This window comes from Perca fluviatilis, chromosome 17 (genome assembly GCF_010015445.1).
Source record: "Perca fluviatilis chromosome 17, GENO_Pfluv_1.0, whole genome shotgun sequence".
NCBI lineage: Eukaryota > Metazoa > Chordata > Actinopteri > Perciformes > Percidae > Perca > Perca fluviatilis.
The window spans coordinates 29,552,993-29,571,332 of record NC_053128.1 but is presented as its reverse complement, the minus strand read 5'-3'; the positions used below and the strand labels follow the sequence as shown (position 1 = coordinate 29,571,332).

At 39.8% G+C, this 18,340-nt stretch overlaps 1 protein-coding gene across 1 annotated transcript; it reads right to left on the bottom strand.

The window, feature by feature from the left end:
• Positions 1-3,083: 3,083 nt before the first annotated feature.
• Positions 3,084-17,975, bottom strand: oclna (occludin a). The gene is made up of 9 exons (XM_039780776.1): positions 17,855-17,975; positions 17,156-17,246; positions 15,000-15,648; positions 13,482-13,649; positions 8,884-9,011; positions 7,378-7,551; positions 5,201-5,372; positions 4,002-4,043; positions 3,084-3,848 (listed from the first exon to the last, which is right to left on the bottom strand). The coding sequence occupies exons 2-9, from the start codon at positions 17,206-17,208 to the stop codon at positions 3,750-3,752; spliced, it is 1,485 nt and encodes a 494-aa protein (XP_039636710.1). The 5' UTR covers positions 17,209-17,246; positions 17,855-17,975; the 3' UTR covers positions 3,084-3,749.
• Positions 17,976-18,340: the final 365 nt, after the last annotated feature.

The following is an 18,340-nucleotide window of genomic DNA, read 5'->3' as shown; positions in this document are numbered from 1 at the left end:
TGCGGGAAACCAAAGAGAAGGCTATAAAAGAGAAACCAAGCATCTTTATCGATGTAATACACTATGGGTGGCTTCCTCTGCTTCAGTGTGCTGCGTGGCGTCACTCTGCGTGTGGCTGAAGTGTAAATGTTTTACATGCAACACTTCCTAAAACCTGCATTAAGATTTTTTTTTGGCCACTTAGTGACAACGGAGAATGTTTAAAACATCATGATTGACAGCTGTCATTGACTCTCGATTGATTGGCCGGGCGGGTGTATGGGCGGGACCATTGGGCAGACTGGCTCCAAACTTATAAGATGGCAGCGCCTGTATCCGGGAGATTTGGGCTTTACTTTTGTACAGTGGGAGGAAGTGGAGACGCGTCGTCCATCTTTAAATACAGTCAATGATACGTCACTGCCCGATGTGAGTCGAGCGCAAATTTGAGTCGCGCATGCGTCACTTTGCAACAAGTAGCCTTCGAGATGCTAACGGCTTTTTGAGCTAACGCACAGTCTATGAGCTAACGTTAGCAATCAAACGTAGATAGCTAAAACGTTTTTGAAATGATTACCATCTTCTGTTATTGTATGTAAAGAGAAACGTTTATTATTTTATGGATTTCAGTAAGACATGTTATGCAGTAAACAGTTTAAATCTGAGCATGCGCGACTCACATCGGGCAGTGACAATACAGAGCAACGTTTAGTACTTATTTTAAGACATGTTTCTGGTCACTGACAAATGTTGGTCCAATATTTTGACCCGTGTCATTTCAGCTTTGTATTTGTCTCTTGAAGAATATTTGTCTCTTTCATGAGATGTTAGTCATGTTCGGACCAAACACTAAGTGAGTGTTTTTTGGAATATTTCTCAACTAGCGAATATTGGCCCTTACGTTAGTTAAGTTATGACTTTAGTGCTAACTTGTTTTGTAGTAAAGGACAACAAATCAAGTAACAAATACATATTTTCAGAACTTACTATGTAGCAGTGCTGTAGTCAAGGGGTTGAGACCGAGACAAGACCAGACCAAACAACTGAAACTAGATCCCTGAAACATACAATATATACAAAACTATAATGTAATATAATGTTTATAGCTAATATTCGCTAAATCACTTTCGGTGAGGCGTGAAGAAATTTCGGAAGAGTTTTCAGTCCTTCCTGAGTTTTTTGCGATTGTTGTGGGCAAAAATTCTTCATTATGCGGCAATTTCATGCGATGAAATTGCGGTTTGATGAAAAAGAGAAAAAAAAAGTGATTTCCCCCCCACCCCCCAACACCCTGCTTTTCGATGATGTTCACGTTGCGTAATTACGTCACTTCACAACGTTCCCATGGTAACAGGGGAAAATGGCTGCTCTTGTGTGAACATTTTTCAACTTCCTGCTAAGATATATGTGACTTTTTTGCAACGAAAATGCGGGGATTATGAAATCATGCAAGCGCCGCATATTTTGCGCAGAAATCTGCAATTTATGCGGCAAAAGTGCAGCGTATTTTAAAAAAATGCGGCATAAATATGCGGACTTTGGCTGATTATGCGTTGAATTATGCGATTGCATAATCACGTTTTTCTGGAGGGACTGATTTTTGGTACCGAGGCAGATTGATAATGTTAGCTAGCTAGCTAGCTTCGCTGGCGTCACTTACACTTAGCTTACCTTTCTTTATACAGTTTAACAGTAACACTTTTCAAACTAGAAATTAGTTATTCTTAGTTATTGGTTGTACAGTATTTGAAGCAGGAAATTTTACATCCAATCACAGTAATGATGTTAACACATAAATCAGACACAACACAGGTAATTTAGTGATATCCCTGACGTTGTGGTCTTGACCGGAAATAAAATCCAGAGTCCTCTTCATCCGAGACCGAGACCGAGACAAGATTTCTTGAGACGAGACCTTCAAAAAGTGGTCTTGAGACCAAGACCAATCTCTAATACTACAACACTGCTATGTAGTCCTATTGCTTAGCTCAGTTTTCGCCAAGCCCTCTACTGTTTTTGTTCCGTCTATGTAAAGTACCGACGTTGAGTCATAGAGCTCCGAGTGCTCACAGACGGGAGACAAGAAGTTTGTCCACCATTTGGTTCTTGGTGACGTCAGGAGAATCTGAACGCTGATAGGCTGGAACAATTGAAACATTTTAAACGTGCAAAGGTGCATATTTGTGTCGCTTTGCCAGATCATCCACACGCTGCGGAGCAGAGGAAGGTCTGGAGAGTCCACACAGCATTCTGGGATGGGAGAAAAACGTGCTCTGGTTTATTGGCATTTCTTTAAACCAATCCCAATCGTCTTGGGCGGTGCTTAGCTCCGCACGGAGCCGCTGCAAAATACTTGTGCAAGAGAAAACTCAGATTGGACAGATCTGTCTGGATTTACCCTGCAGAGATCTGAGGAGTTAACCATAGTCCTCAGAAATCCACCGGAGTTTGGAACGCCAACACGAAGGAAGCGGAAGGAAACGGACATCGCCGAAAAGACTGACATCCGGCATAACTTTGTGCGGCACCGGAGCGATCCAGGAAGTAGAACATCAAGGATATAGACCAATTCGCATTGACCATTGCATAATCGCGTCACATTTAAAAAATTGCTCTGCGTTTCATCTGAACACACCTTAATTGGGTCCTTCTTCAGTTTAGTGCTGGGCAGGTACTGTATGGTAGGTTTATCTGAGCTTTAAAAAATTTTAAAATAGGGTGGATGAGAGTGTAATTTGCAGGTTCAAAACCAAAACCATGAGCTTAAAGAGGCTAAAAAGTTGATAATTATCTGTGGATCGGTCACTTCAAATAACACGTTTCACATTACATATGCTTTTTTTATCTATTGTTAATATAAAAAAGTATTGATTAGCGCAGCTTTGAAGTCACTACTGTATGTGCAGAAAAATCACTGTGGAGGACAGAAACACAAAGTATCTAAAAAAAATTATATATTCAAATAAAAGTGATAATTGCTTCAAAAAAAAAAAAAATAAATAAAAAATCAAGATGGTTAAGTGCTTTCTCTCTCGCTTTCCACTCAAGGAGTCCCAAATATGTCTGTCAGCCACAACGCTTACTATGTAGGAACAGCAAGAAAATAGTTTAACAAATTAATTTATTATAATAAAAAGGTATCACAACTCATTGTAAAAGTACATACGTATATACACATTAAACATGCATAATCATTGTAAAAGTGTCCGTCTGTTCTACCATCCATAAAACAAACACACAAACGTGAACTTACTTCTAAAAACAGTGTTTCCCACATATTTACATCGCCGAGAAAGGATTAAAAATGAGAATTAAAGATATCTTCACAAATTAGCATCTCATGTTGAATCCATTGTAACAAGAGCTATTAAAAACAAACAAGGATTATAAATGAGTGTGTTCACTCCACTATGTAGTATCCTAACTCCTCAAAGACTATTCCAAAAGACTTTTCCAAAAGACTTTTTCAAACTTTTGCAAAAAATAAATTACATTTAAATGCAAATAGCAGGCGATATTGACAACACAGAGACTGGAATATAATACAAGAGAGAATCTTAGTTTTCTGTGCCTCCAAAGTATAAAACAATCTTTGCAATGTTTCCCCTGCTAACAGCTCAGACAGACTTCTGGGTTATATCAGTGTAGCTCCGTTCTCTACAGTCTGCCGTGGTCTGAAAAGCCTCCAACACCCCCCCGCCCCCCACCCAAAAAAACTTTTGTCCTTTCTTTCCCGTCTCAAACAGGCGTTAACATCCTCACAGAGTTGTTCAGGCCTTGCGGTCGTAGTCGCTGACCATCTTCTTGATGTGGCTCAGCTTGGACTTGAGATATTTACACCTGCGCTTCTTCACCTGGTAGTCTGGAGTCTGCAGGGATGATGGGAGCAAATAACAGAGTTATATACGATCAGCGGGTTGTAAGATGTAAAAAATAAAAATAAAAAATAAAACCAGAAGCTGTTGTGACTATAATGTTGAATCTGCATTTTTATTTTGCACATCAACAATGATCCCACATACCTTTTTAATGTCTTTAATCCTGTTGTACTCATCCAAAGCATCCTGTTAAAGAGTGCATCAACAATTTATCACATTTCAAAATCTCACATTTAAGAATATTTTCATGGAAACATCATCATCATCTCATCGGTCTTAAACTAAAACATTTTGGGCTACTTGAGTGTATATCAGAGATCGTCCCAATAATGTACTTAAAGTCAAGTCAAATTCAGTTTGTGCATGATTACACAATATATCTTTTTTGCAATACTGTGTCCTACATTGTGGATAATTAAGCTATATATCATATGCTGAAGTATATTTCTGGAGTGTTAAAGATTAAAAGAAAAAATAACAACAAGAACCGTACAGAACCGAAAACCGTGACCCTAAAACCATGATACGAACCGAACTGTGGGTTTTGTGAACCGTACCACCCCTAATATATACACATCCATCAACATGCTTTAAACAACACATAAATTAGAGATGCACCGATTACAACTTTCTAGACCGATTCCGATTTCAGATTTTCTAACCACTTTACAGCACACGCAAATATTTATTTTCTATCTTTTCTTTAATAGAACATGTTTTGAACAGATAATGGATCACTATATAATAGAACTATATAAATTACTCCTGGTGTGGGAAATTCACACACACATCTAAAGTGCAATGTTAGAACCATTTCCTTCTTTTCACATCCAATATGCAAAAAAAAAAAAAATGTGATTTGGGTTTTTGGTGTTGTCCCTCCACGCCCTACTTTTTCCTTGCAGGTGTTGCATATTGCAAACTTGTTATCTTCTGCACACACGCTCAAGAATGTCCAAACAGCTGACATGTTGCAGGTTAATCCACGAGGTTCCCTACATGTGCGAGAATAGCGCCGACACGCGCTTCACACCGCGAGCGGGTACGCACGACACACGCCGGAAACGTTGAGAGAAAGTAAAAAGTGCGTGCATCCTTGAGAACTGGAACTCGTATAACTTATGCTGTCAGTTAATTGCAGCGTTGACCGGCATGAAATCGGCATATGTCAGACTGACCTGCCGGTCGCCGGTCATGGCTGAGCACGTGAAAACCGGCCAATTTCGGTTACCGGCCGGTCTATCGGTGCATCTCTAACATAAATATCGGTTCTAAATCATATGAACAAATATAAAAATCGGTGAATCAATGAATAAGACGCGCGTGTTGCTGCGAGCTCTCACCAGGAACTGTGGGCTGCCCTCCTGCAGCTCGTCCAGCTCTTTGTCCACGTCCGACAGGTTCTTGTTGAGCGCGTCCAGCTCCGCCTGCAGGTCTTTGTACTCCTTGTGGTCGCGGTCAAACTGCCGCTTGTAGTCGGTGCGCTCCGCCTCGTTCGCTATGGCAGGAAATTCACTGGGAGGTGGAAAAACAAGGTGGAAAGAAAGAGAAGATTTAAAAACATGTCAAAGTAATCTGGAACACCACAGTTTCAGTTTGTAGATTAACATTTTTGCAAACGCCTCAAAACTCTTCACTTCATTTCAATGTTGTGTCCTAAAAGTTTTTTATTTATTTTTTTCCTTCAAGTAAACATCTGCCACAGTGATTGGATAATTGTGTTTTGATACATTCATTTAATAGAGGTCAACAAGTTGTATGTATTTTCTAGAATAAGGAGACTTTTCTTTATTCTTCTCATTTACAAAAGGTTCTAAAAACAAGTTGTTTTTTGTCAGAAACAGGTTGAAATAATCCAGATTTCTTTCACTTATTTTGTAAAAAAAAAAAAAGAAACATTGACTTTAAGGACTACTAAAGAATACCTAATTGTTTAGCACTGCAAACACAATTTAAGTGTTCAATAATATGTTGCATATTAAAACTAATTCTAGGACTGTCCTGAACTAAAGAAATTCTTAGTCCGCTGACACTGATTTTCTCGACTAATCGATTAGTTGATTTAATCGACAGATCTGTAAAAGCACTTTAAATCTTGTTTACCGGATATGCGCTCAGAAGTTTCTTGGAAATAAAATTATTCAGCATTAAAAAAAAAACAAAAAAAACACATAAAACATGACTAATCGACTAAAGAAATCGCCGTCGACAGACCAAAACGACAGCTTAGTCGACTAATCGTCTAACGCTGGGTGTCCACAGGCAGCTGAAATAACGGCAGAGCGGAGCGATTCAATTCATGTCCTATGAGAACAGCGGTACGAGCTAAAATCCGCTGACGGTGGCCAAAGTGCCAGGATGTTCACCGCTCTCCCCCGCGCTCCAACTTTGGGAGAACCAGGGGTGATTCTAGGATCAGACCTTTAGGGGGGGCTCAACCCCTAATGACAATGTGACACGGATACAGCGCATGCAAAGGTGTTAAATCCAACAATAAGGTACACAAAAAAATTGGTAGTTACTGTTTTTGAAAGAGTAACGAATGATTAGTTACCCTTTTTCAAAAGGGTAGTTACCCTTTTTCAAAAGGGTAGTTACCCTTTTTCAGAAGGGTAATGAATGATTGGTTACCCTTTTTCAGAAGGGTAGTTACCCTTTTTCCATTAGTTACCCTTTTTCAAAAAGGTCCTTCTGAAAAAGGGTAACTAATAATTCGTTACCCTTCTGAAAAAGGGTAACTACCCTTTTGAAAAAGGGTAACTAATCATTCGTTACGCTTTCAAAAACAGTAAATACCCATTTGTTTGTGTCCCTTATTGTAAAGTGTTACCCAGAATCAAATGAGCTTGAGCCCCCCCTAAAAAGGGTCTAAAAATCTCCACTGGGGAGAACGGTAGCCAATGAGAGGGCAGACTAGCGAACGGGTCTCCAGTATATTCTACTGTGTATACACACACACGCTACACGTGCAAATTAAAAGATTGCGATTTTCTTATAGCTTACTTTAGGTTATATCTCTGTACGACTACAGGGATGCTAACAGCTAGCTTGGAAAAAGGTTGTCCATGCAGTTGGCACTCCTGGTGGGTTTTTAATATACATTTGTTTTAGTAGTAGTAGCATTGTAGTAACGTTAGCACTGTAGCAATGACAACTAGCTTGTTGCTAGTTATACAACTGGACAAAAACTAAAAACTAAACACTACTTTTTAAGCAGCTAAGTGTGTGACTTGAGACAGTGGTGTTAGGCCAGATTTAAACCAATAGAAAACATATACATCAACACCAACAACTCATTGTCGGCAAAACGTGTTCACCGTCGGCATCATGTTGTGGTGACACAACCCCGCTTGAAACAGCAGTTGCCTGTGGAAACCCAGCGTAAGAGGGAGCAACCCTAACAAATTCTTCATTTTTATTTATTTTTTTATTACATTTTACCAATAATACTTCTGTAATTGTACTTAAATAGCACTTTAATGGCAGCAGTTGAGATGTGAGTCTTTAAATTTCTTCCTACTTGTCAAAGTCGTCGTCGTCCAGCTCGTCTCCGGAGGAGTTGTAGTCCGCCTCGTTGTCCTGACGCGGTCGGGGCGTGCGTCTCTTTTTGGGCTTTCCCGCCGAGCTGGGCACGTCTGAGTAAGACCTGTAGGGATCCCCGTTCTGCGAGGGCAGGTTTCCTTCCACTGAAGGCCTGCGGGACAAGGAACAGATTAGGGCTGCACAATTAACCAAAATTGCAATATGGACTACTGCAATATCCAAATCGCAGGATAGGGGGGCGCAATATCTGTTAAAAGGTCAAATATGTGTCAAACCATTCTGAATGAAGTATTGTGGTGCTGCAGAGACGTCCCAGCCTACGAATCCTATCCTACAGTCTAGGGGTGCAACTAACGATTATTTTCGTTGTAGATTAATGTGTTGATTATTTTCTCGATCATTTGATTAGTTGTTTGGTCTATAAAATGTCAGAAAATGGTGAAACGTGGTTTCCCAAAAGCCCAAGATGACGTCCTCAAATGTCTTGTTTGTCCACAACACAAAGATAATGATATATATATATATATATATATATATATATATATATATATATATATATATATATATATATATATATATATATATATATATATATATATATATATATATATATATATTATTTTTAATTATATATATATATATATATATTGTATATATATATATATACATATATATACATATATATATATATATATATATAATATATATATAATAATATACATAAACATATATATATATATATATACATATATATATATATATATATATATATACATATATATATATATATATAGCATATATATATATATATATATATATATATATATATATATATATATATATATATAGAGAGTATATATAGTTTTTTTTTTTTAGATTTATTGAGATGAAAGACCTTATCCAGGATAAACGTAAACCGTATTTATGGCCGTTTCTAATCTCAAATCTCTCTACTGTTCAGTATCTTTCCAATGACGTCAACAATGACTTCCTGTTTCCCTCATAGATACCTTACACGTTCCCTAATCAACACAAAAGGTATTTCAAAGAAAATGCGGAACTGGCAACGGAGACGTCCACACGGATAAGAAGAGAAGCTCATTCAGCTGAAGTTTGCCAACTCTCCACAAAGAAAAAAATTAAATAAAACCGCCTGATCCACATTTTTGAATAACAAGTTCTGGCAAGTTTTTTGACAGCAGCCATCTGAAGAAAACCTGAAGCTGTGCCCAACGCCTGTACAATACTCTAATGTTGTTAAAAACAGGGTGAAACAGCATGATTGACAGCTGGGATTTGCTCGCGATTGGTCGGGCGGGTGTAGGGGCGGGACTGTGATACCACGGCACCACCGCCCTGATCAATACTGCGCAGACTCTGGGTCCAAAATTACAAGATGGCAGCGCCTGTATCTGGGAGCTTTTGTCCAGTGGGAGACCCGTCGTCCATCTTTATACACACAGACTGGGGGGTGTATACTCACTGTGGGGTGTAGACGTAGGGGGGTTTGTCGTAGTTGCTGCTTTCGTCATCCAGGTTACTCCTGGAGCCTCTCATCTTCTCAGGGTAGCCCATCGGCAGCACTTCAGGACCGTGGGACACATTGTTCACCTTTGGGAGAAAAAAATAAAATAAAAATCACAACTATTAGCACCACAATGTCACAAAAACACATGTCGATAGAAATATTTTGATTAATATAATTAAATTTAAAATACTTTTTAAAAACCGCCAAATATTTGCTTGTTCCAGCGACTGGAATGTGAGGATTGGATGATGTGATAGTGACAGTGGATAGAGAGGAAAGGTGGGAGAGAGATGGGGGGATGGCACGCAGAAAAGAGCCGCAGGTCGGATTTGAACCCGGGCCGCTGCACAGGACTCAGCCTACACATGGGGCGCACGCTCTTACTGGGAGAGCCAGAGGCCGCCCCTGCCGTAGAGGATAATAAACTGAACGTTTTGGGGTTTGTGGACAAGACATTTGACAACTTCAGCTAGGACTATTGGAAATTTGAACATTTTATAGAACAAAATTAATCATTAAAATACATAAGGACAACACAAAAGGAATAATGAGTGCAGAGGCATTTTCTTTCCTGGTTCGGTTGAAACGCCCAATAATCACAGCCCAATGGAGCAGTATCAGACTCCTAATCGGACTACAATCGGAGTATGATGACGTCAGGCTAGGACACAGGGTTAACACTGGAAAAATGCTTTTTCTCCACTTCATGGAGGCCTTTAATAACACGATTAAAAGCCAGAGAATAAAAGGGAGTCTTCTTAAAAGCATCCACAGACCCAGCCTGTCTAAAAGCTTCCGGCAGGCAACAAACATGTGGGATCTCCTCCAACTCTGGTATGACAAACCTGCTTGTACTTGTTCTCTGAAAGTATGGGACACAACAGAGCTACGCCCTGCTGAACTCCTCCAAAACAACATGCGTGTGCTGCCGGGCGCTGCAGTCACCCTGCCTCAGCACTTCCACAAGAGTTCCCACAAAGCTAGGGTGACATAAATGCCTCTGGTTCCCAGCGTCATGTTACTGGTGTTATGGGTCTGCTAACTGGTGGGCTTTGAGTTCCCGGCCGACCCGTTCTTCCTCTTCGTCGCTCTGCCGTTAACTCAGGACTGTGCTGTGCTGAATGTCATCATGACTTAGCCTACAACTATTAACAAAATGACTCACCCACACATCGCTACACCGGAGTATGCAGATGTGAGAGTGGGTGCAAAAAACACTCCTGAAAATAGCTGCACAAAGTTATGATTCATCCTGAAATGTAAATACTGAATATAAAAAAAAAAAGAAAAAAAAGGGGGGGCTGTACTCAAAATACCAAAGGAAAAACCGCAGGCTGGGATTGCCTCCACACGGCTCTCACGTACCGCTCCCCATTACGTGAAATACCTACGTTTTAATCAAGGTTCCATGCACTGGCATTCATGTCGTTCAAAAACATTTGAAAAGCTTATAAGATCTTATTGTAATTCATCCCGTTTTGTACACTTACACCCTATGTTATTGTAGTTTTAACTGCTGCTTAGTGGAACTAGTGTTATTAAGGGCCCAGTGTGTAACGTTTCTCATTCTTATATGGAGGCTCCTTTTTCCAACTACAAGGTCAATATTGTTTTTCACCAACGACAAAACAACAAATTATCCGTGCATTTATATGGAACTAAGCTTTAGGAGCTTTCCATCTTTACTCTCCTCCCTCGACTATTTTTGACTGGCTCGATAGACGACGACCGGAAGAACAGCTACAGTAAGTTGCTCAAAACCTTTTTAAATAAACTCTGTGTACAAACAATGTTGTCAATGCTTGTGTTAAGGTGTAGAGCCCCTGGCGATACTTGGAGCAAAGTTTCATATTTGTGTCGAGCCTTCTTAGCGTTTTAAAAATAGCTATTTTGAGGCTAGCTTAAAAGTGCCCCTTGCTCTCCCATTCAAAAGGCCATTTGACCCAAAAACGAGAATACGGTAAATCTTAAAAGTTACGTTTCCGTCCTAAATATGCTTTTAAAACAAAAGTTTGACTCGGGTACATTCACAAAAAGCCACTAGGTTGCATTTTGGCGAGAGTTACGCTTTAACTATTTGTCAAAATAATTCATAGTTTATGATTTTTTTCCCAAACTCAAAAATGAGGCTTAATGTCATTTAAATTAGGTTTATTGACCATGAATAAAAAATAAAAGCATTGAAAAAAGCGTCAAAAGAATAAAAAAAAAAAAAAAAAGCAACAAAAACGTTGGAAAAAGGTTCATTTTCAATTTTGACCGGGAAGGACAACAAGTTCATGGTCGACGGGAAGACAACACGAGGGTTAAATAACAGGCATAAACTAAACTTAAACGTGCACGCGCAGTCGGACTGGTTACCAAAACAAAGAACAGAGAAGCTCGGATCACAGCACACCTCTGAGTGGGACTTCATTCTCTGCTCAGGACGCCATTACTCCACTTTATCTGTCCATATCAGATAGGTCTTCTTCAAATAATGTTCTGAATGTCGAGTACAGTGCCTTGTAAACGTGTGACAATATAAAGTCCAGGTTTTTATTGTTGGGAGTTCTTCCTGCTAACATGATATGTCATGGCGAGGTTGAAACTGTCACCCGTGTACACGCCACACCTTGAAACTAAGCTTAGGAGAGTTTTGCTACACACACTTCCCCCTCCCCCGCACATAAACAGGTGACTGCCACCAAACTGGTTGGACAACTTTGGCTGGTACAAACTCAAACTGCTGCTGTTGAGTCAGAGAGACTTTTTACCCGAGACTCTCTCTCCAGAAAGAGTTTCGAGCTGAAAGCATGACTCAATCGATGTATACGATCAATCAACTATTTTGATCATTAAGTGTTTAAGGGCTGCGACTTATTTAGTTTAGTTTGTTGTTTTTTTATGTGCCGATTTTTTCGTTTAATCTATTAATTGTTTTGTCTATAAAATAGTAAAATACGCTGGTTATAATTTCCCAAAGACCGAGGAGACATCTTCAAAGGTCTTCTTTCGTCCAAAACCCCAACACATATTCCGACACCATTATGTGTGACAAAAAAAAAAATCACAAATCACATTTGAGAAGTTGAAACAAGCAAATGTTTTAGCAATTTTGCTTGAAAATAAAAAATAGAAATTGAAAATAGTTGCCGATTAGTTTTCTGCCAATCAACTATTTGATTCATCCACTAGTTGCTGCAGCTCGATAACTGCCCAAGTCAATTATCAAGCGAAAATGCCAAATATTTCCTTCTGCAAGCTCACCATCATCATCTATTTTTAAAATCACTTCAGTGTACACACTTTACACACAATATAAGCTACAATCTGAAACACAATACACATTACAAGATCAAAATCAGCAGGGATAAGAAAAAATTTTAAGTGCTCCCTTCTCAAAGTAAGTAACGCAAATGGTCTACAAAGGATTTGCGGCATTTCTTTTTTGTATAATTGTAAACTGAATAACTTTTTGGAATAACTTTTGGACTGTTGGTCCGACAAAACGAGCACAGAAGGACGTCACTTTTGGCTTTAGGAAATTTAGGAATATTTTCTGACTATTGGATGTTTGAGAACATTTAAATATAACTAAAACATGGATTAAAATAGCCCCGCCCGACTTATCGATTATTGAACGACTAAATGTTTAAGATCTAGTTAGAGCTGGGCGATACGGAGAAAAATCAGATATCACGATATTCTTGACCTAATACGTGGATATCAATACTGCGACGATATTGTAGGGTTGACAGTGGGTGCTATAACAAAATATTTTTTTACAATAACATTTTAGATAAATAATTATCAATAATGTGTTTAAGTGAAATTAGAGAAAAATATTTTTTTTCCAGCTATATACTTAACATGTTTACATGCATGAACAAAAATAGTGTGATGTTAACCCTTGTGTCGACCACGCAAGTTTTTGTTTTTCTGGGTCAAAATGTAAAAAAAAATTCCAACGTTTTGGTCATCTTTTGACACTTTTTTTTTTGAAGTTTCTGTCAATATTTTTCTGCGAGATTTTCCTGACCTTTTTGTCACTTTTCCAAACATTATCGTCACTTTTTCCGATGTTTTTGTCACTTTTTTCTGTGCTTTTTGACATTTTTTTCCTACATTTTTCAACGTTCAATTATCAATTTTTCTTTACATGCAAAATTTTTTTAATAAAAACACCCAAATTCAATGAAAGTGGTGAAGTGATCATTTATTTAACCTTGTGAAGAGCGCTGTACGGAACCATCCACGTTATTTTGTTTTAGAATTTGGTTGAAAGAAACCAACATGTCTGATATAGAAACTTTTTGAAAATGGGTCAAATTAGACCAGAGGACAAAAATCTGCAATTCTTCAAACGATATTTCCTCAAAATGTTGCACAACAGATTTTCTGAGAAAATGGAGTTAGTACGTGCTTGTTATTATAAATTTAGACAACGTCTATGCACATAACAGTCTCTCTTACATGATCTCATAGCAATATGATTCCACTGAAAGACGATAAATCCTCATATTGAATTACTGCCCAGCCCTAGCTCTAGTAATGCTCAACAATCAACTCACCCACGCCTCCACGTCTGGAGGTGGCTCCATCTCGTTGAGGACCTTCACCTTTTTCCACAAAATGTTGCTCTTGCCGAAGTTTTGGATTCCCTGGCGAGTCTTCAGCGCGAAGACGAGCATGATGATGAGAGCGACGCCGACCAGGAAGCCGAACACCGCCGCGATGGCCTGAAAGGAGACACAAACCAGCCAGTTACAGACACAACCAGGGTTTTATATTTAGAGTTGGAAACACACCTGTCAAACTCGAGGCCCGCGGGCCAAATCCGGCCCCTTGCAAATTCTGATCCGGCCCACATATCAATTTAAGTGCAGAATAAATGTTGGCCCACCTAGTGGTGCGCCAAACCAAAAAACATGGGAAACAGTTTTTGAAATTGCAATTTGCCACGCTCAAAGCAGAATTTGGCAAACTTGCCGATTTTGAGACTCTGAAATTCCCCCAGAAGAAGCAGAGAGTTTAATATTCAGGCTGTGAAAGAGCTTGTTGTGAGTCAGCTGGGTGGTAGCCCACTTAGAAAATATAATCATGGTTTTGCTCGATTTGCTAAATTCTAGGATGGATTTGGCACTTTTTTGCTGACTTTATGTGGACCAAACTGTGAGGGAGAAGACTATATGAGACTTGCAATAATTGAATCAAAGATATTTGACTTTTTTGATGAAATAAAAGCACGTCAATAAACTCTACTTGTCTGGCCCTTGGTGTGATTCTCTTTTTCCAGCGTGGCCCTCTGGGAAATTGAGTTTGACACCCCTGGTTTGGAATGTTCAATTAGTTTTCATTTATTTTAGTTTAGGTTAGTTTTCATTGTGTGTGTGTTAGTTTTAGTTTTTTCAGAAAGGTTTAGTTTTTATATATGAAGTTTTGAAGTAGTTAGTTTGTTTCGTCAGGGCCGGATAACGTCTCAGAAGTATGTAGCTACGTTTATATACAGAATCCATAGTTGGAGAATTGTGTAGGAATGGCCATGATGTTTAATGTTTAATCTTCTCGCTACGTTAGTGTCCGATCTGATGCAATGTGCGGCACAGCGCCAAATCCTGGAATGTCGATGTTAAGTCTGTTCATTTTCTGTAAAAAATACATCAATCTGGTTTGATAAATTAATTCTAACCTCAACCAGCCAATATCGATACGGTTTGTCATCTTTACGATGCAATACATCAATATTATATCGATATCGTGATATGAGACTAGATATCGTCTTAGATTTTGGATATTGTAATGGCATAAGTGTTGTCTTTTCTTGGTTTTAAAGGCTGCATTACAGTAAAGTGATGTCATTTTCTGAACTTACCAGACTGTTGTAATTGTTCTATTATTTACCTTTACCCACTTAGTTATAATCTACATTACTGATGATTATTCATCAAAAATCTCATTGTGTAAATATTTTGTGAAAGCACCAATAGTCAACACTACAATATGGTTGCGGTATCGATATCGAGGTATTTGGTCAAACATATCGTGATATTTGATTTTCTCCATATACGCGAGGGAATGAAAATGTTCACCTCTTGTGGCTCCAGGACGCAGTAGTGGTAGAGGTACTGATTGACTAGAAGTCCTGACTGCTGCGGCCCTTGGTACTGAGAACACAGACCGGCGATCTGCATGCCGAAGGTCGATCCGTAGGACTGAGCCATGGGGTTCACCGCCACCAAGTACACTATGGACGCTATTAGCATTAGCACCGCTAGGATGGCGCAGATGATGATCACCGCCAGGTAGAACCGCCTGCTGTCAGTTAGGCTCTGATGAGACACGATGATGATGAAGATGGTCAGACAGGCGATGAAGGTGGCGGCCGCCATGAAGATGATAAAGCCTTTGCTCTTTCTGGGGTCGTAGTAGTTCCCTCCGATCCCGCCGTAGCCGTAGCTGTTTCCAGCTCCGTATGCGCCGCCACCGAAGCTGCCATACGAGTTGCCGCCGCCGTACCCGGTTCCCCCGTAGCCTCCGTAGCCGTAGCCGCCGAAGCCGTCCATAGCTCCCTGGACGTCCCAGGCCAGCGTGGACGCGACGCACGCGAATATGCCAACGCTCAGTACGATGCAGATGATGGACATGATTTTAAGGATGCCTGGCGGAGACGACCAGCGGTAGAAATGCTGGAACTCGTCATCTGGGTAGTAGGAATAGGCCGGCTGGGGGGGGATGTAACTGCGAAGAGAGTAACAAAGACATCACAGAGTCAGTCAAATCAGAATGAGCGCACCATGGAAGGGAAGAACCTTATAATCAACTGATATTGAAAGATTTTTTTTTTTTTTAAAGGCATTTTTAGGCCTTTATTGACAGGACAGCTGAAGACATGAAAAGGGAGAGAGAGGGGGGGGGAATGACATGCAGCAAAGGGCCACAGGTCGGAGTCGAACCTGGGCCCGCTGCGTCGAGGAGTAAACCTCTATATATGGGCGCCCGCTCTACCAACTGAGCTATCTGGGTACCCAATCAACTGTATATTTAAATGCTTTTTTTTGTCAGGAAGAAAATTTAACTTCCCTGACAGAAAGGTAAAGCTGTGAAAACAGGTTTTAGGTGTGTAAAATCCTTTTAGCTGCTGCCCCCGTCCACTTCAACAACACTACAAAAAATAGGAACTTTTCCTTTAATGGTCATCGTTAAGTATTCCCAGTCCTTAGGGAGTTGGGTAGGGAACCGAAACAAAATACGGAGCGTGGATTGGTTACTGCAGAGGTGCCAGTTCACTACCGGGGCACTGCCAAGGTGCCACTGCGCTAGAGTTGCACGATATTGATAAAATGTGATATTGTGATTTAGATCATGAATATTGCGATATAGCAATTAATTGATATTTTTTAAACATACGTAAAATTACCAAAGTTATGGGAAAATGCATCAAAATAGATCCATAACAAAGAAAACAAGTTTTCTTACAACATAAGGACCATTTCTACAGAACAGGACATGTTTTACTGGTTGGACAGTATAAAATAAATAAAGAGAACAGGACACAACTGTTCGCTTTTCTGATTCGTTCCGTTTAGTTTTCTCCATCTATTTCTTCACTTACACTGTCACTCTGTTGAAATATGCACACCCATGGAACGCTCCAGTGGGTTGGTCACGTAGTGGACCATGTGCACGTGGCACGGTAACTGGCCAATGAAACATGATCATTACAGCGTTTCAAGCTCTAAATCAAACGCAACTAAGCCACACGGCCAATGGACGGGATGCAGAGCTCCCCAAAATATACATGTTAAAATATTGTATACTTATCACGACACTTTCGATATAATATTGCGCAACGTGATAGCACGATAACGATATTGAGTCGATATATCACACATCCCTACATTGAGCAAGACACCAAACCCCCCCAGCTGCTCTTAGGGAGCAGCCCCCTCCCTCTGACATCTCTCCATTAGTGTTTGTAGCATGTACTGTATAGGTCCTGAGCATGTGTGTGTATTTCAAGCCTGTGTGTAATGTGTGTGCAACTGTACTAACAGAGTGAAGAATGTGAATTTCCCCTCGAGGGATAAATCAAGGCATGTCTTCTTCGTCAGTAGCATTCTTCAACATTTAAACCAAGTTGAGGTTGTTCATACAGTCTGGCATATAGCTTGAGCTCAGTGGATAATTTTTATATAAAATGAATCGAAACAATATGTTTACGGTATTATTATGGAAAAGGACTTACTCTCTGGTATCCGAGTCGTAGGGAGGTGGACTCCCATTGGGTCTGGAGGACATGATCGCCGATCCACTGGGTGCTGCTCTGTGAGAAGAATCTGCAACAACATTTCTATTGTTAGCAATGATTTACTTCATAAAATAGATTTTAAATTAAAAAAAAAAATTCCAATCCTCACACGTAAGAAGCTGGGACTATAGGTACATTTTTGCTTGAAAAATGACTGGAAACGATTAATCGATTATAAAAACAGTTGCCGGTTATTTCTCTGTCAACTAACAAACCGTGTAGTCCTTTAGTGTTTATTTCAATTCCACCACAACATCATAACATGCTGGGAGTTTTTAAACGGACATTTTCACCTCCGGGTTTGGCGGCGGCTGTAAATTGGCTCAAAGGGAAACATCTCGCCACTTCATTTTCATGGTTTTTAAAACTATTAAACTAAAAAAACTTCCTGTTTAATCAAAAAAAAAAGAATGACAGCCAACATTGTGAACCATTTTATTTAATGTTTAATTCCTAATAATTACGTCATTTAACGCGTTATTTTGGCAACACAGCAGAGATGTTGTCCAGGAGATAAGTCACTAACAACACACCTGTTTGTTTTCCGCCACAGGTCAACACCTTATCAAAGATTTAGAACCACAACGTGAAACAAGTGTCTGGTGCTAATGTAACAAACTGAAGCCACACACTCACCTGTCTCTTTGTCCCTGCTGCACCTCAAATGTCTCAACTGAAACTACTGCTGCTGATAAAAACAATCCAGGCCACACCTTGGTGAGCGCGGCTGCTCTCGGTAAGTTAAGCCCCGCCCCCTGACAGGTGTCACATTACCTAACGAAACCGGAAATTCTGTCTTGAGTTACCACGAGATGCTTCAGTAAATGTAAGAGGTGTGTGTGTGTGTGTGTGTGTGTGTGTGTGTGTGTGTGTGTGTGTGTGTGTGTGTGTGTGTGTGTGTGTGTGTGTGTGTGTGTGTGTGTGTGTGTGTGTGTGGTGTTAGCATTATAGAAGTAAAGGCAGTAATATCCATAACAATAACAACAAACAATATATACATTTTTTTAAGTTAAAGGTCCCATGACATGGTGCTCTTTGGGTGATTTTATATAGACCTTAGTGGTCCCCTAATACTGTATCTGAAGACTCTTTTATATAGACCTTAGTGGTCCCCTAATACTG

Excerpts from the sequence above, each read along its gene's own strand:
- oclna (XM_039780776.1), bottom strand. The coding sequence starts at position 17,208 with ATGTCCTCCAGACCCAATGGGAGTCCACCTCCCTACGACTCGGATACC. Across the intron at positions 15,649-17,155 it reads TACGACTCGGATACCAGAGA|TTACATCCCCCCCCAGCCGG; the intron begins GTAAGTCCTTTT and ends CTCTCTTCGCAG. Across the intron at positions 3,849-4,001 it reads GGATTAAAGACATTAAAAAG|ACTCCAGACTACCAGGTGAA; the intron begins GTATGTGGGATC and ends TCATCCCTGCAG.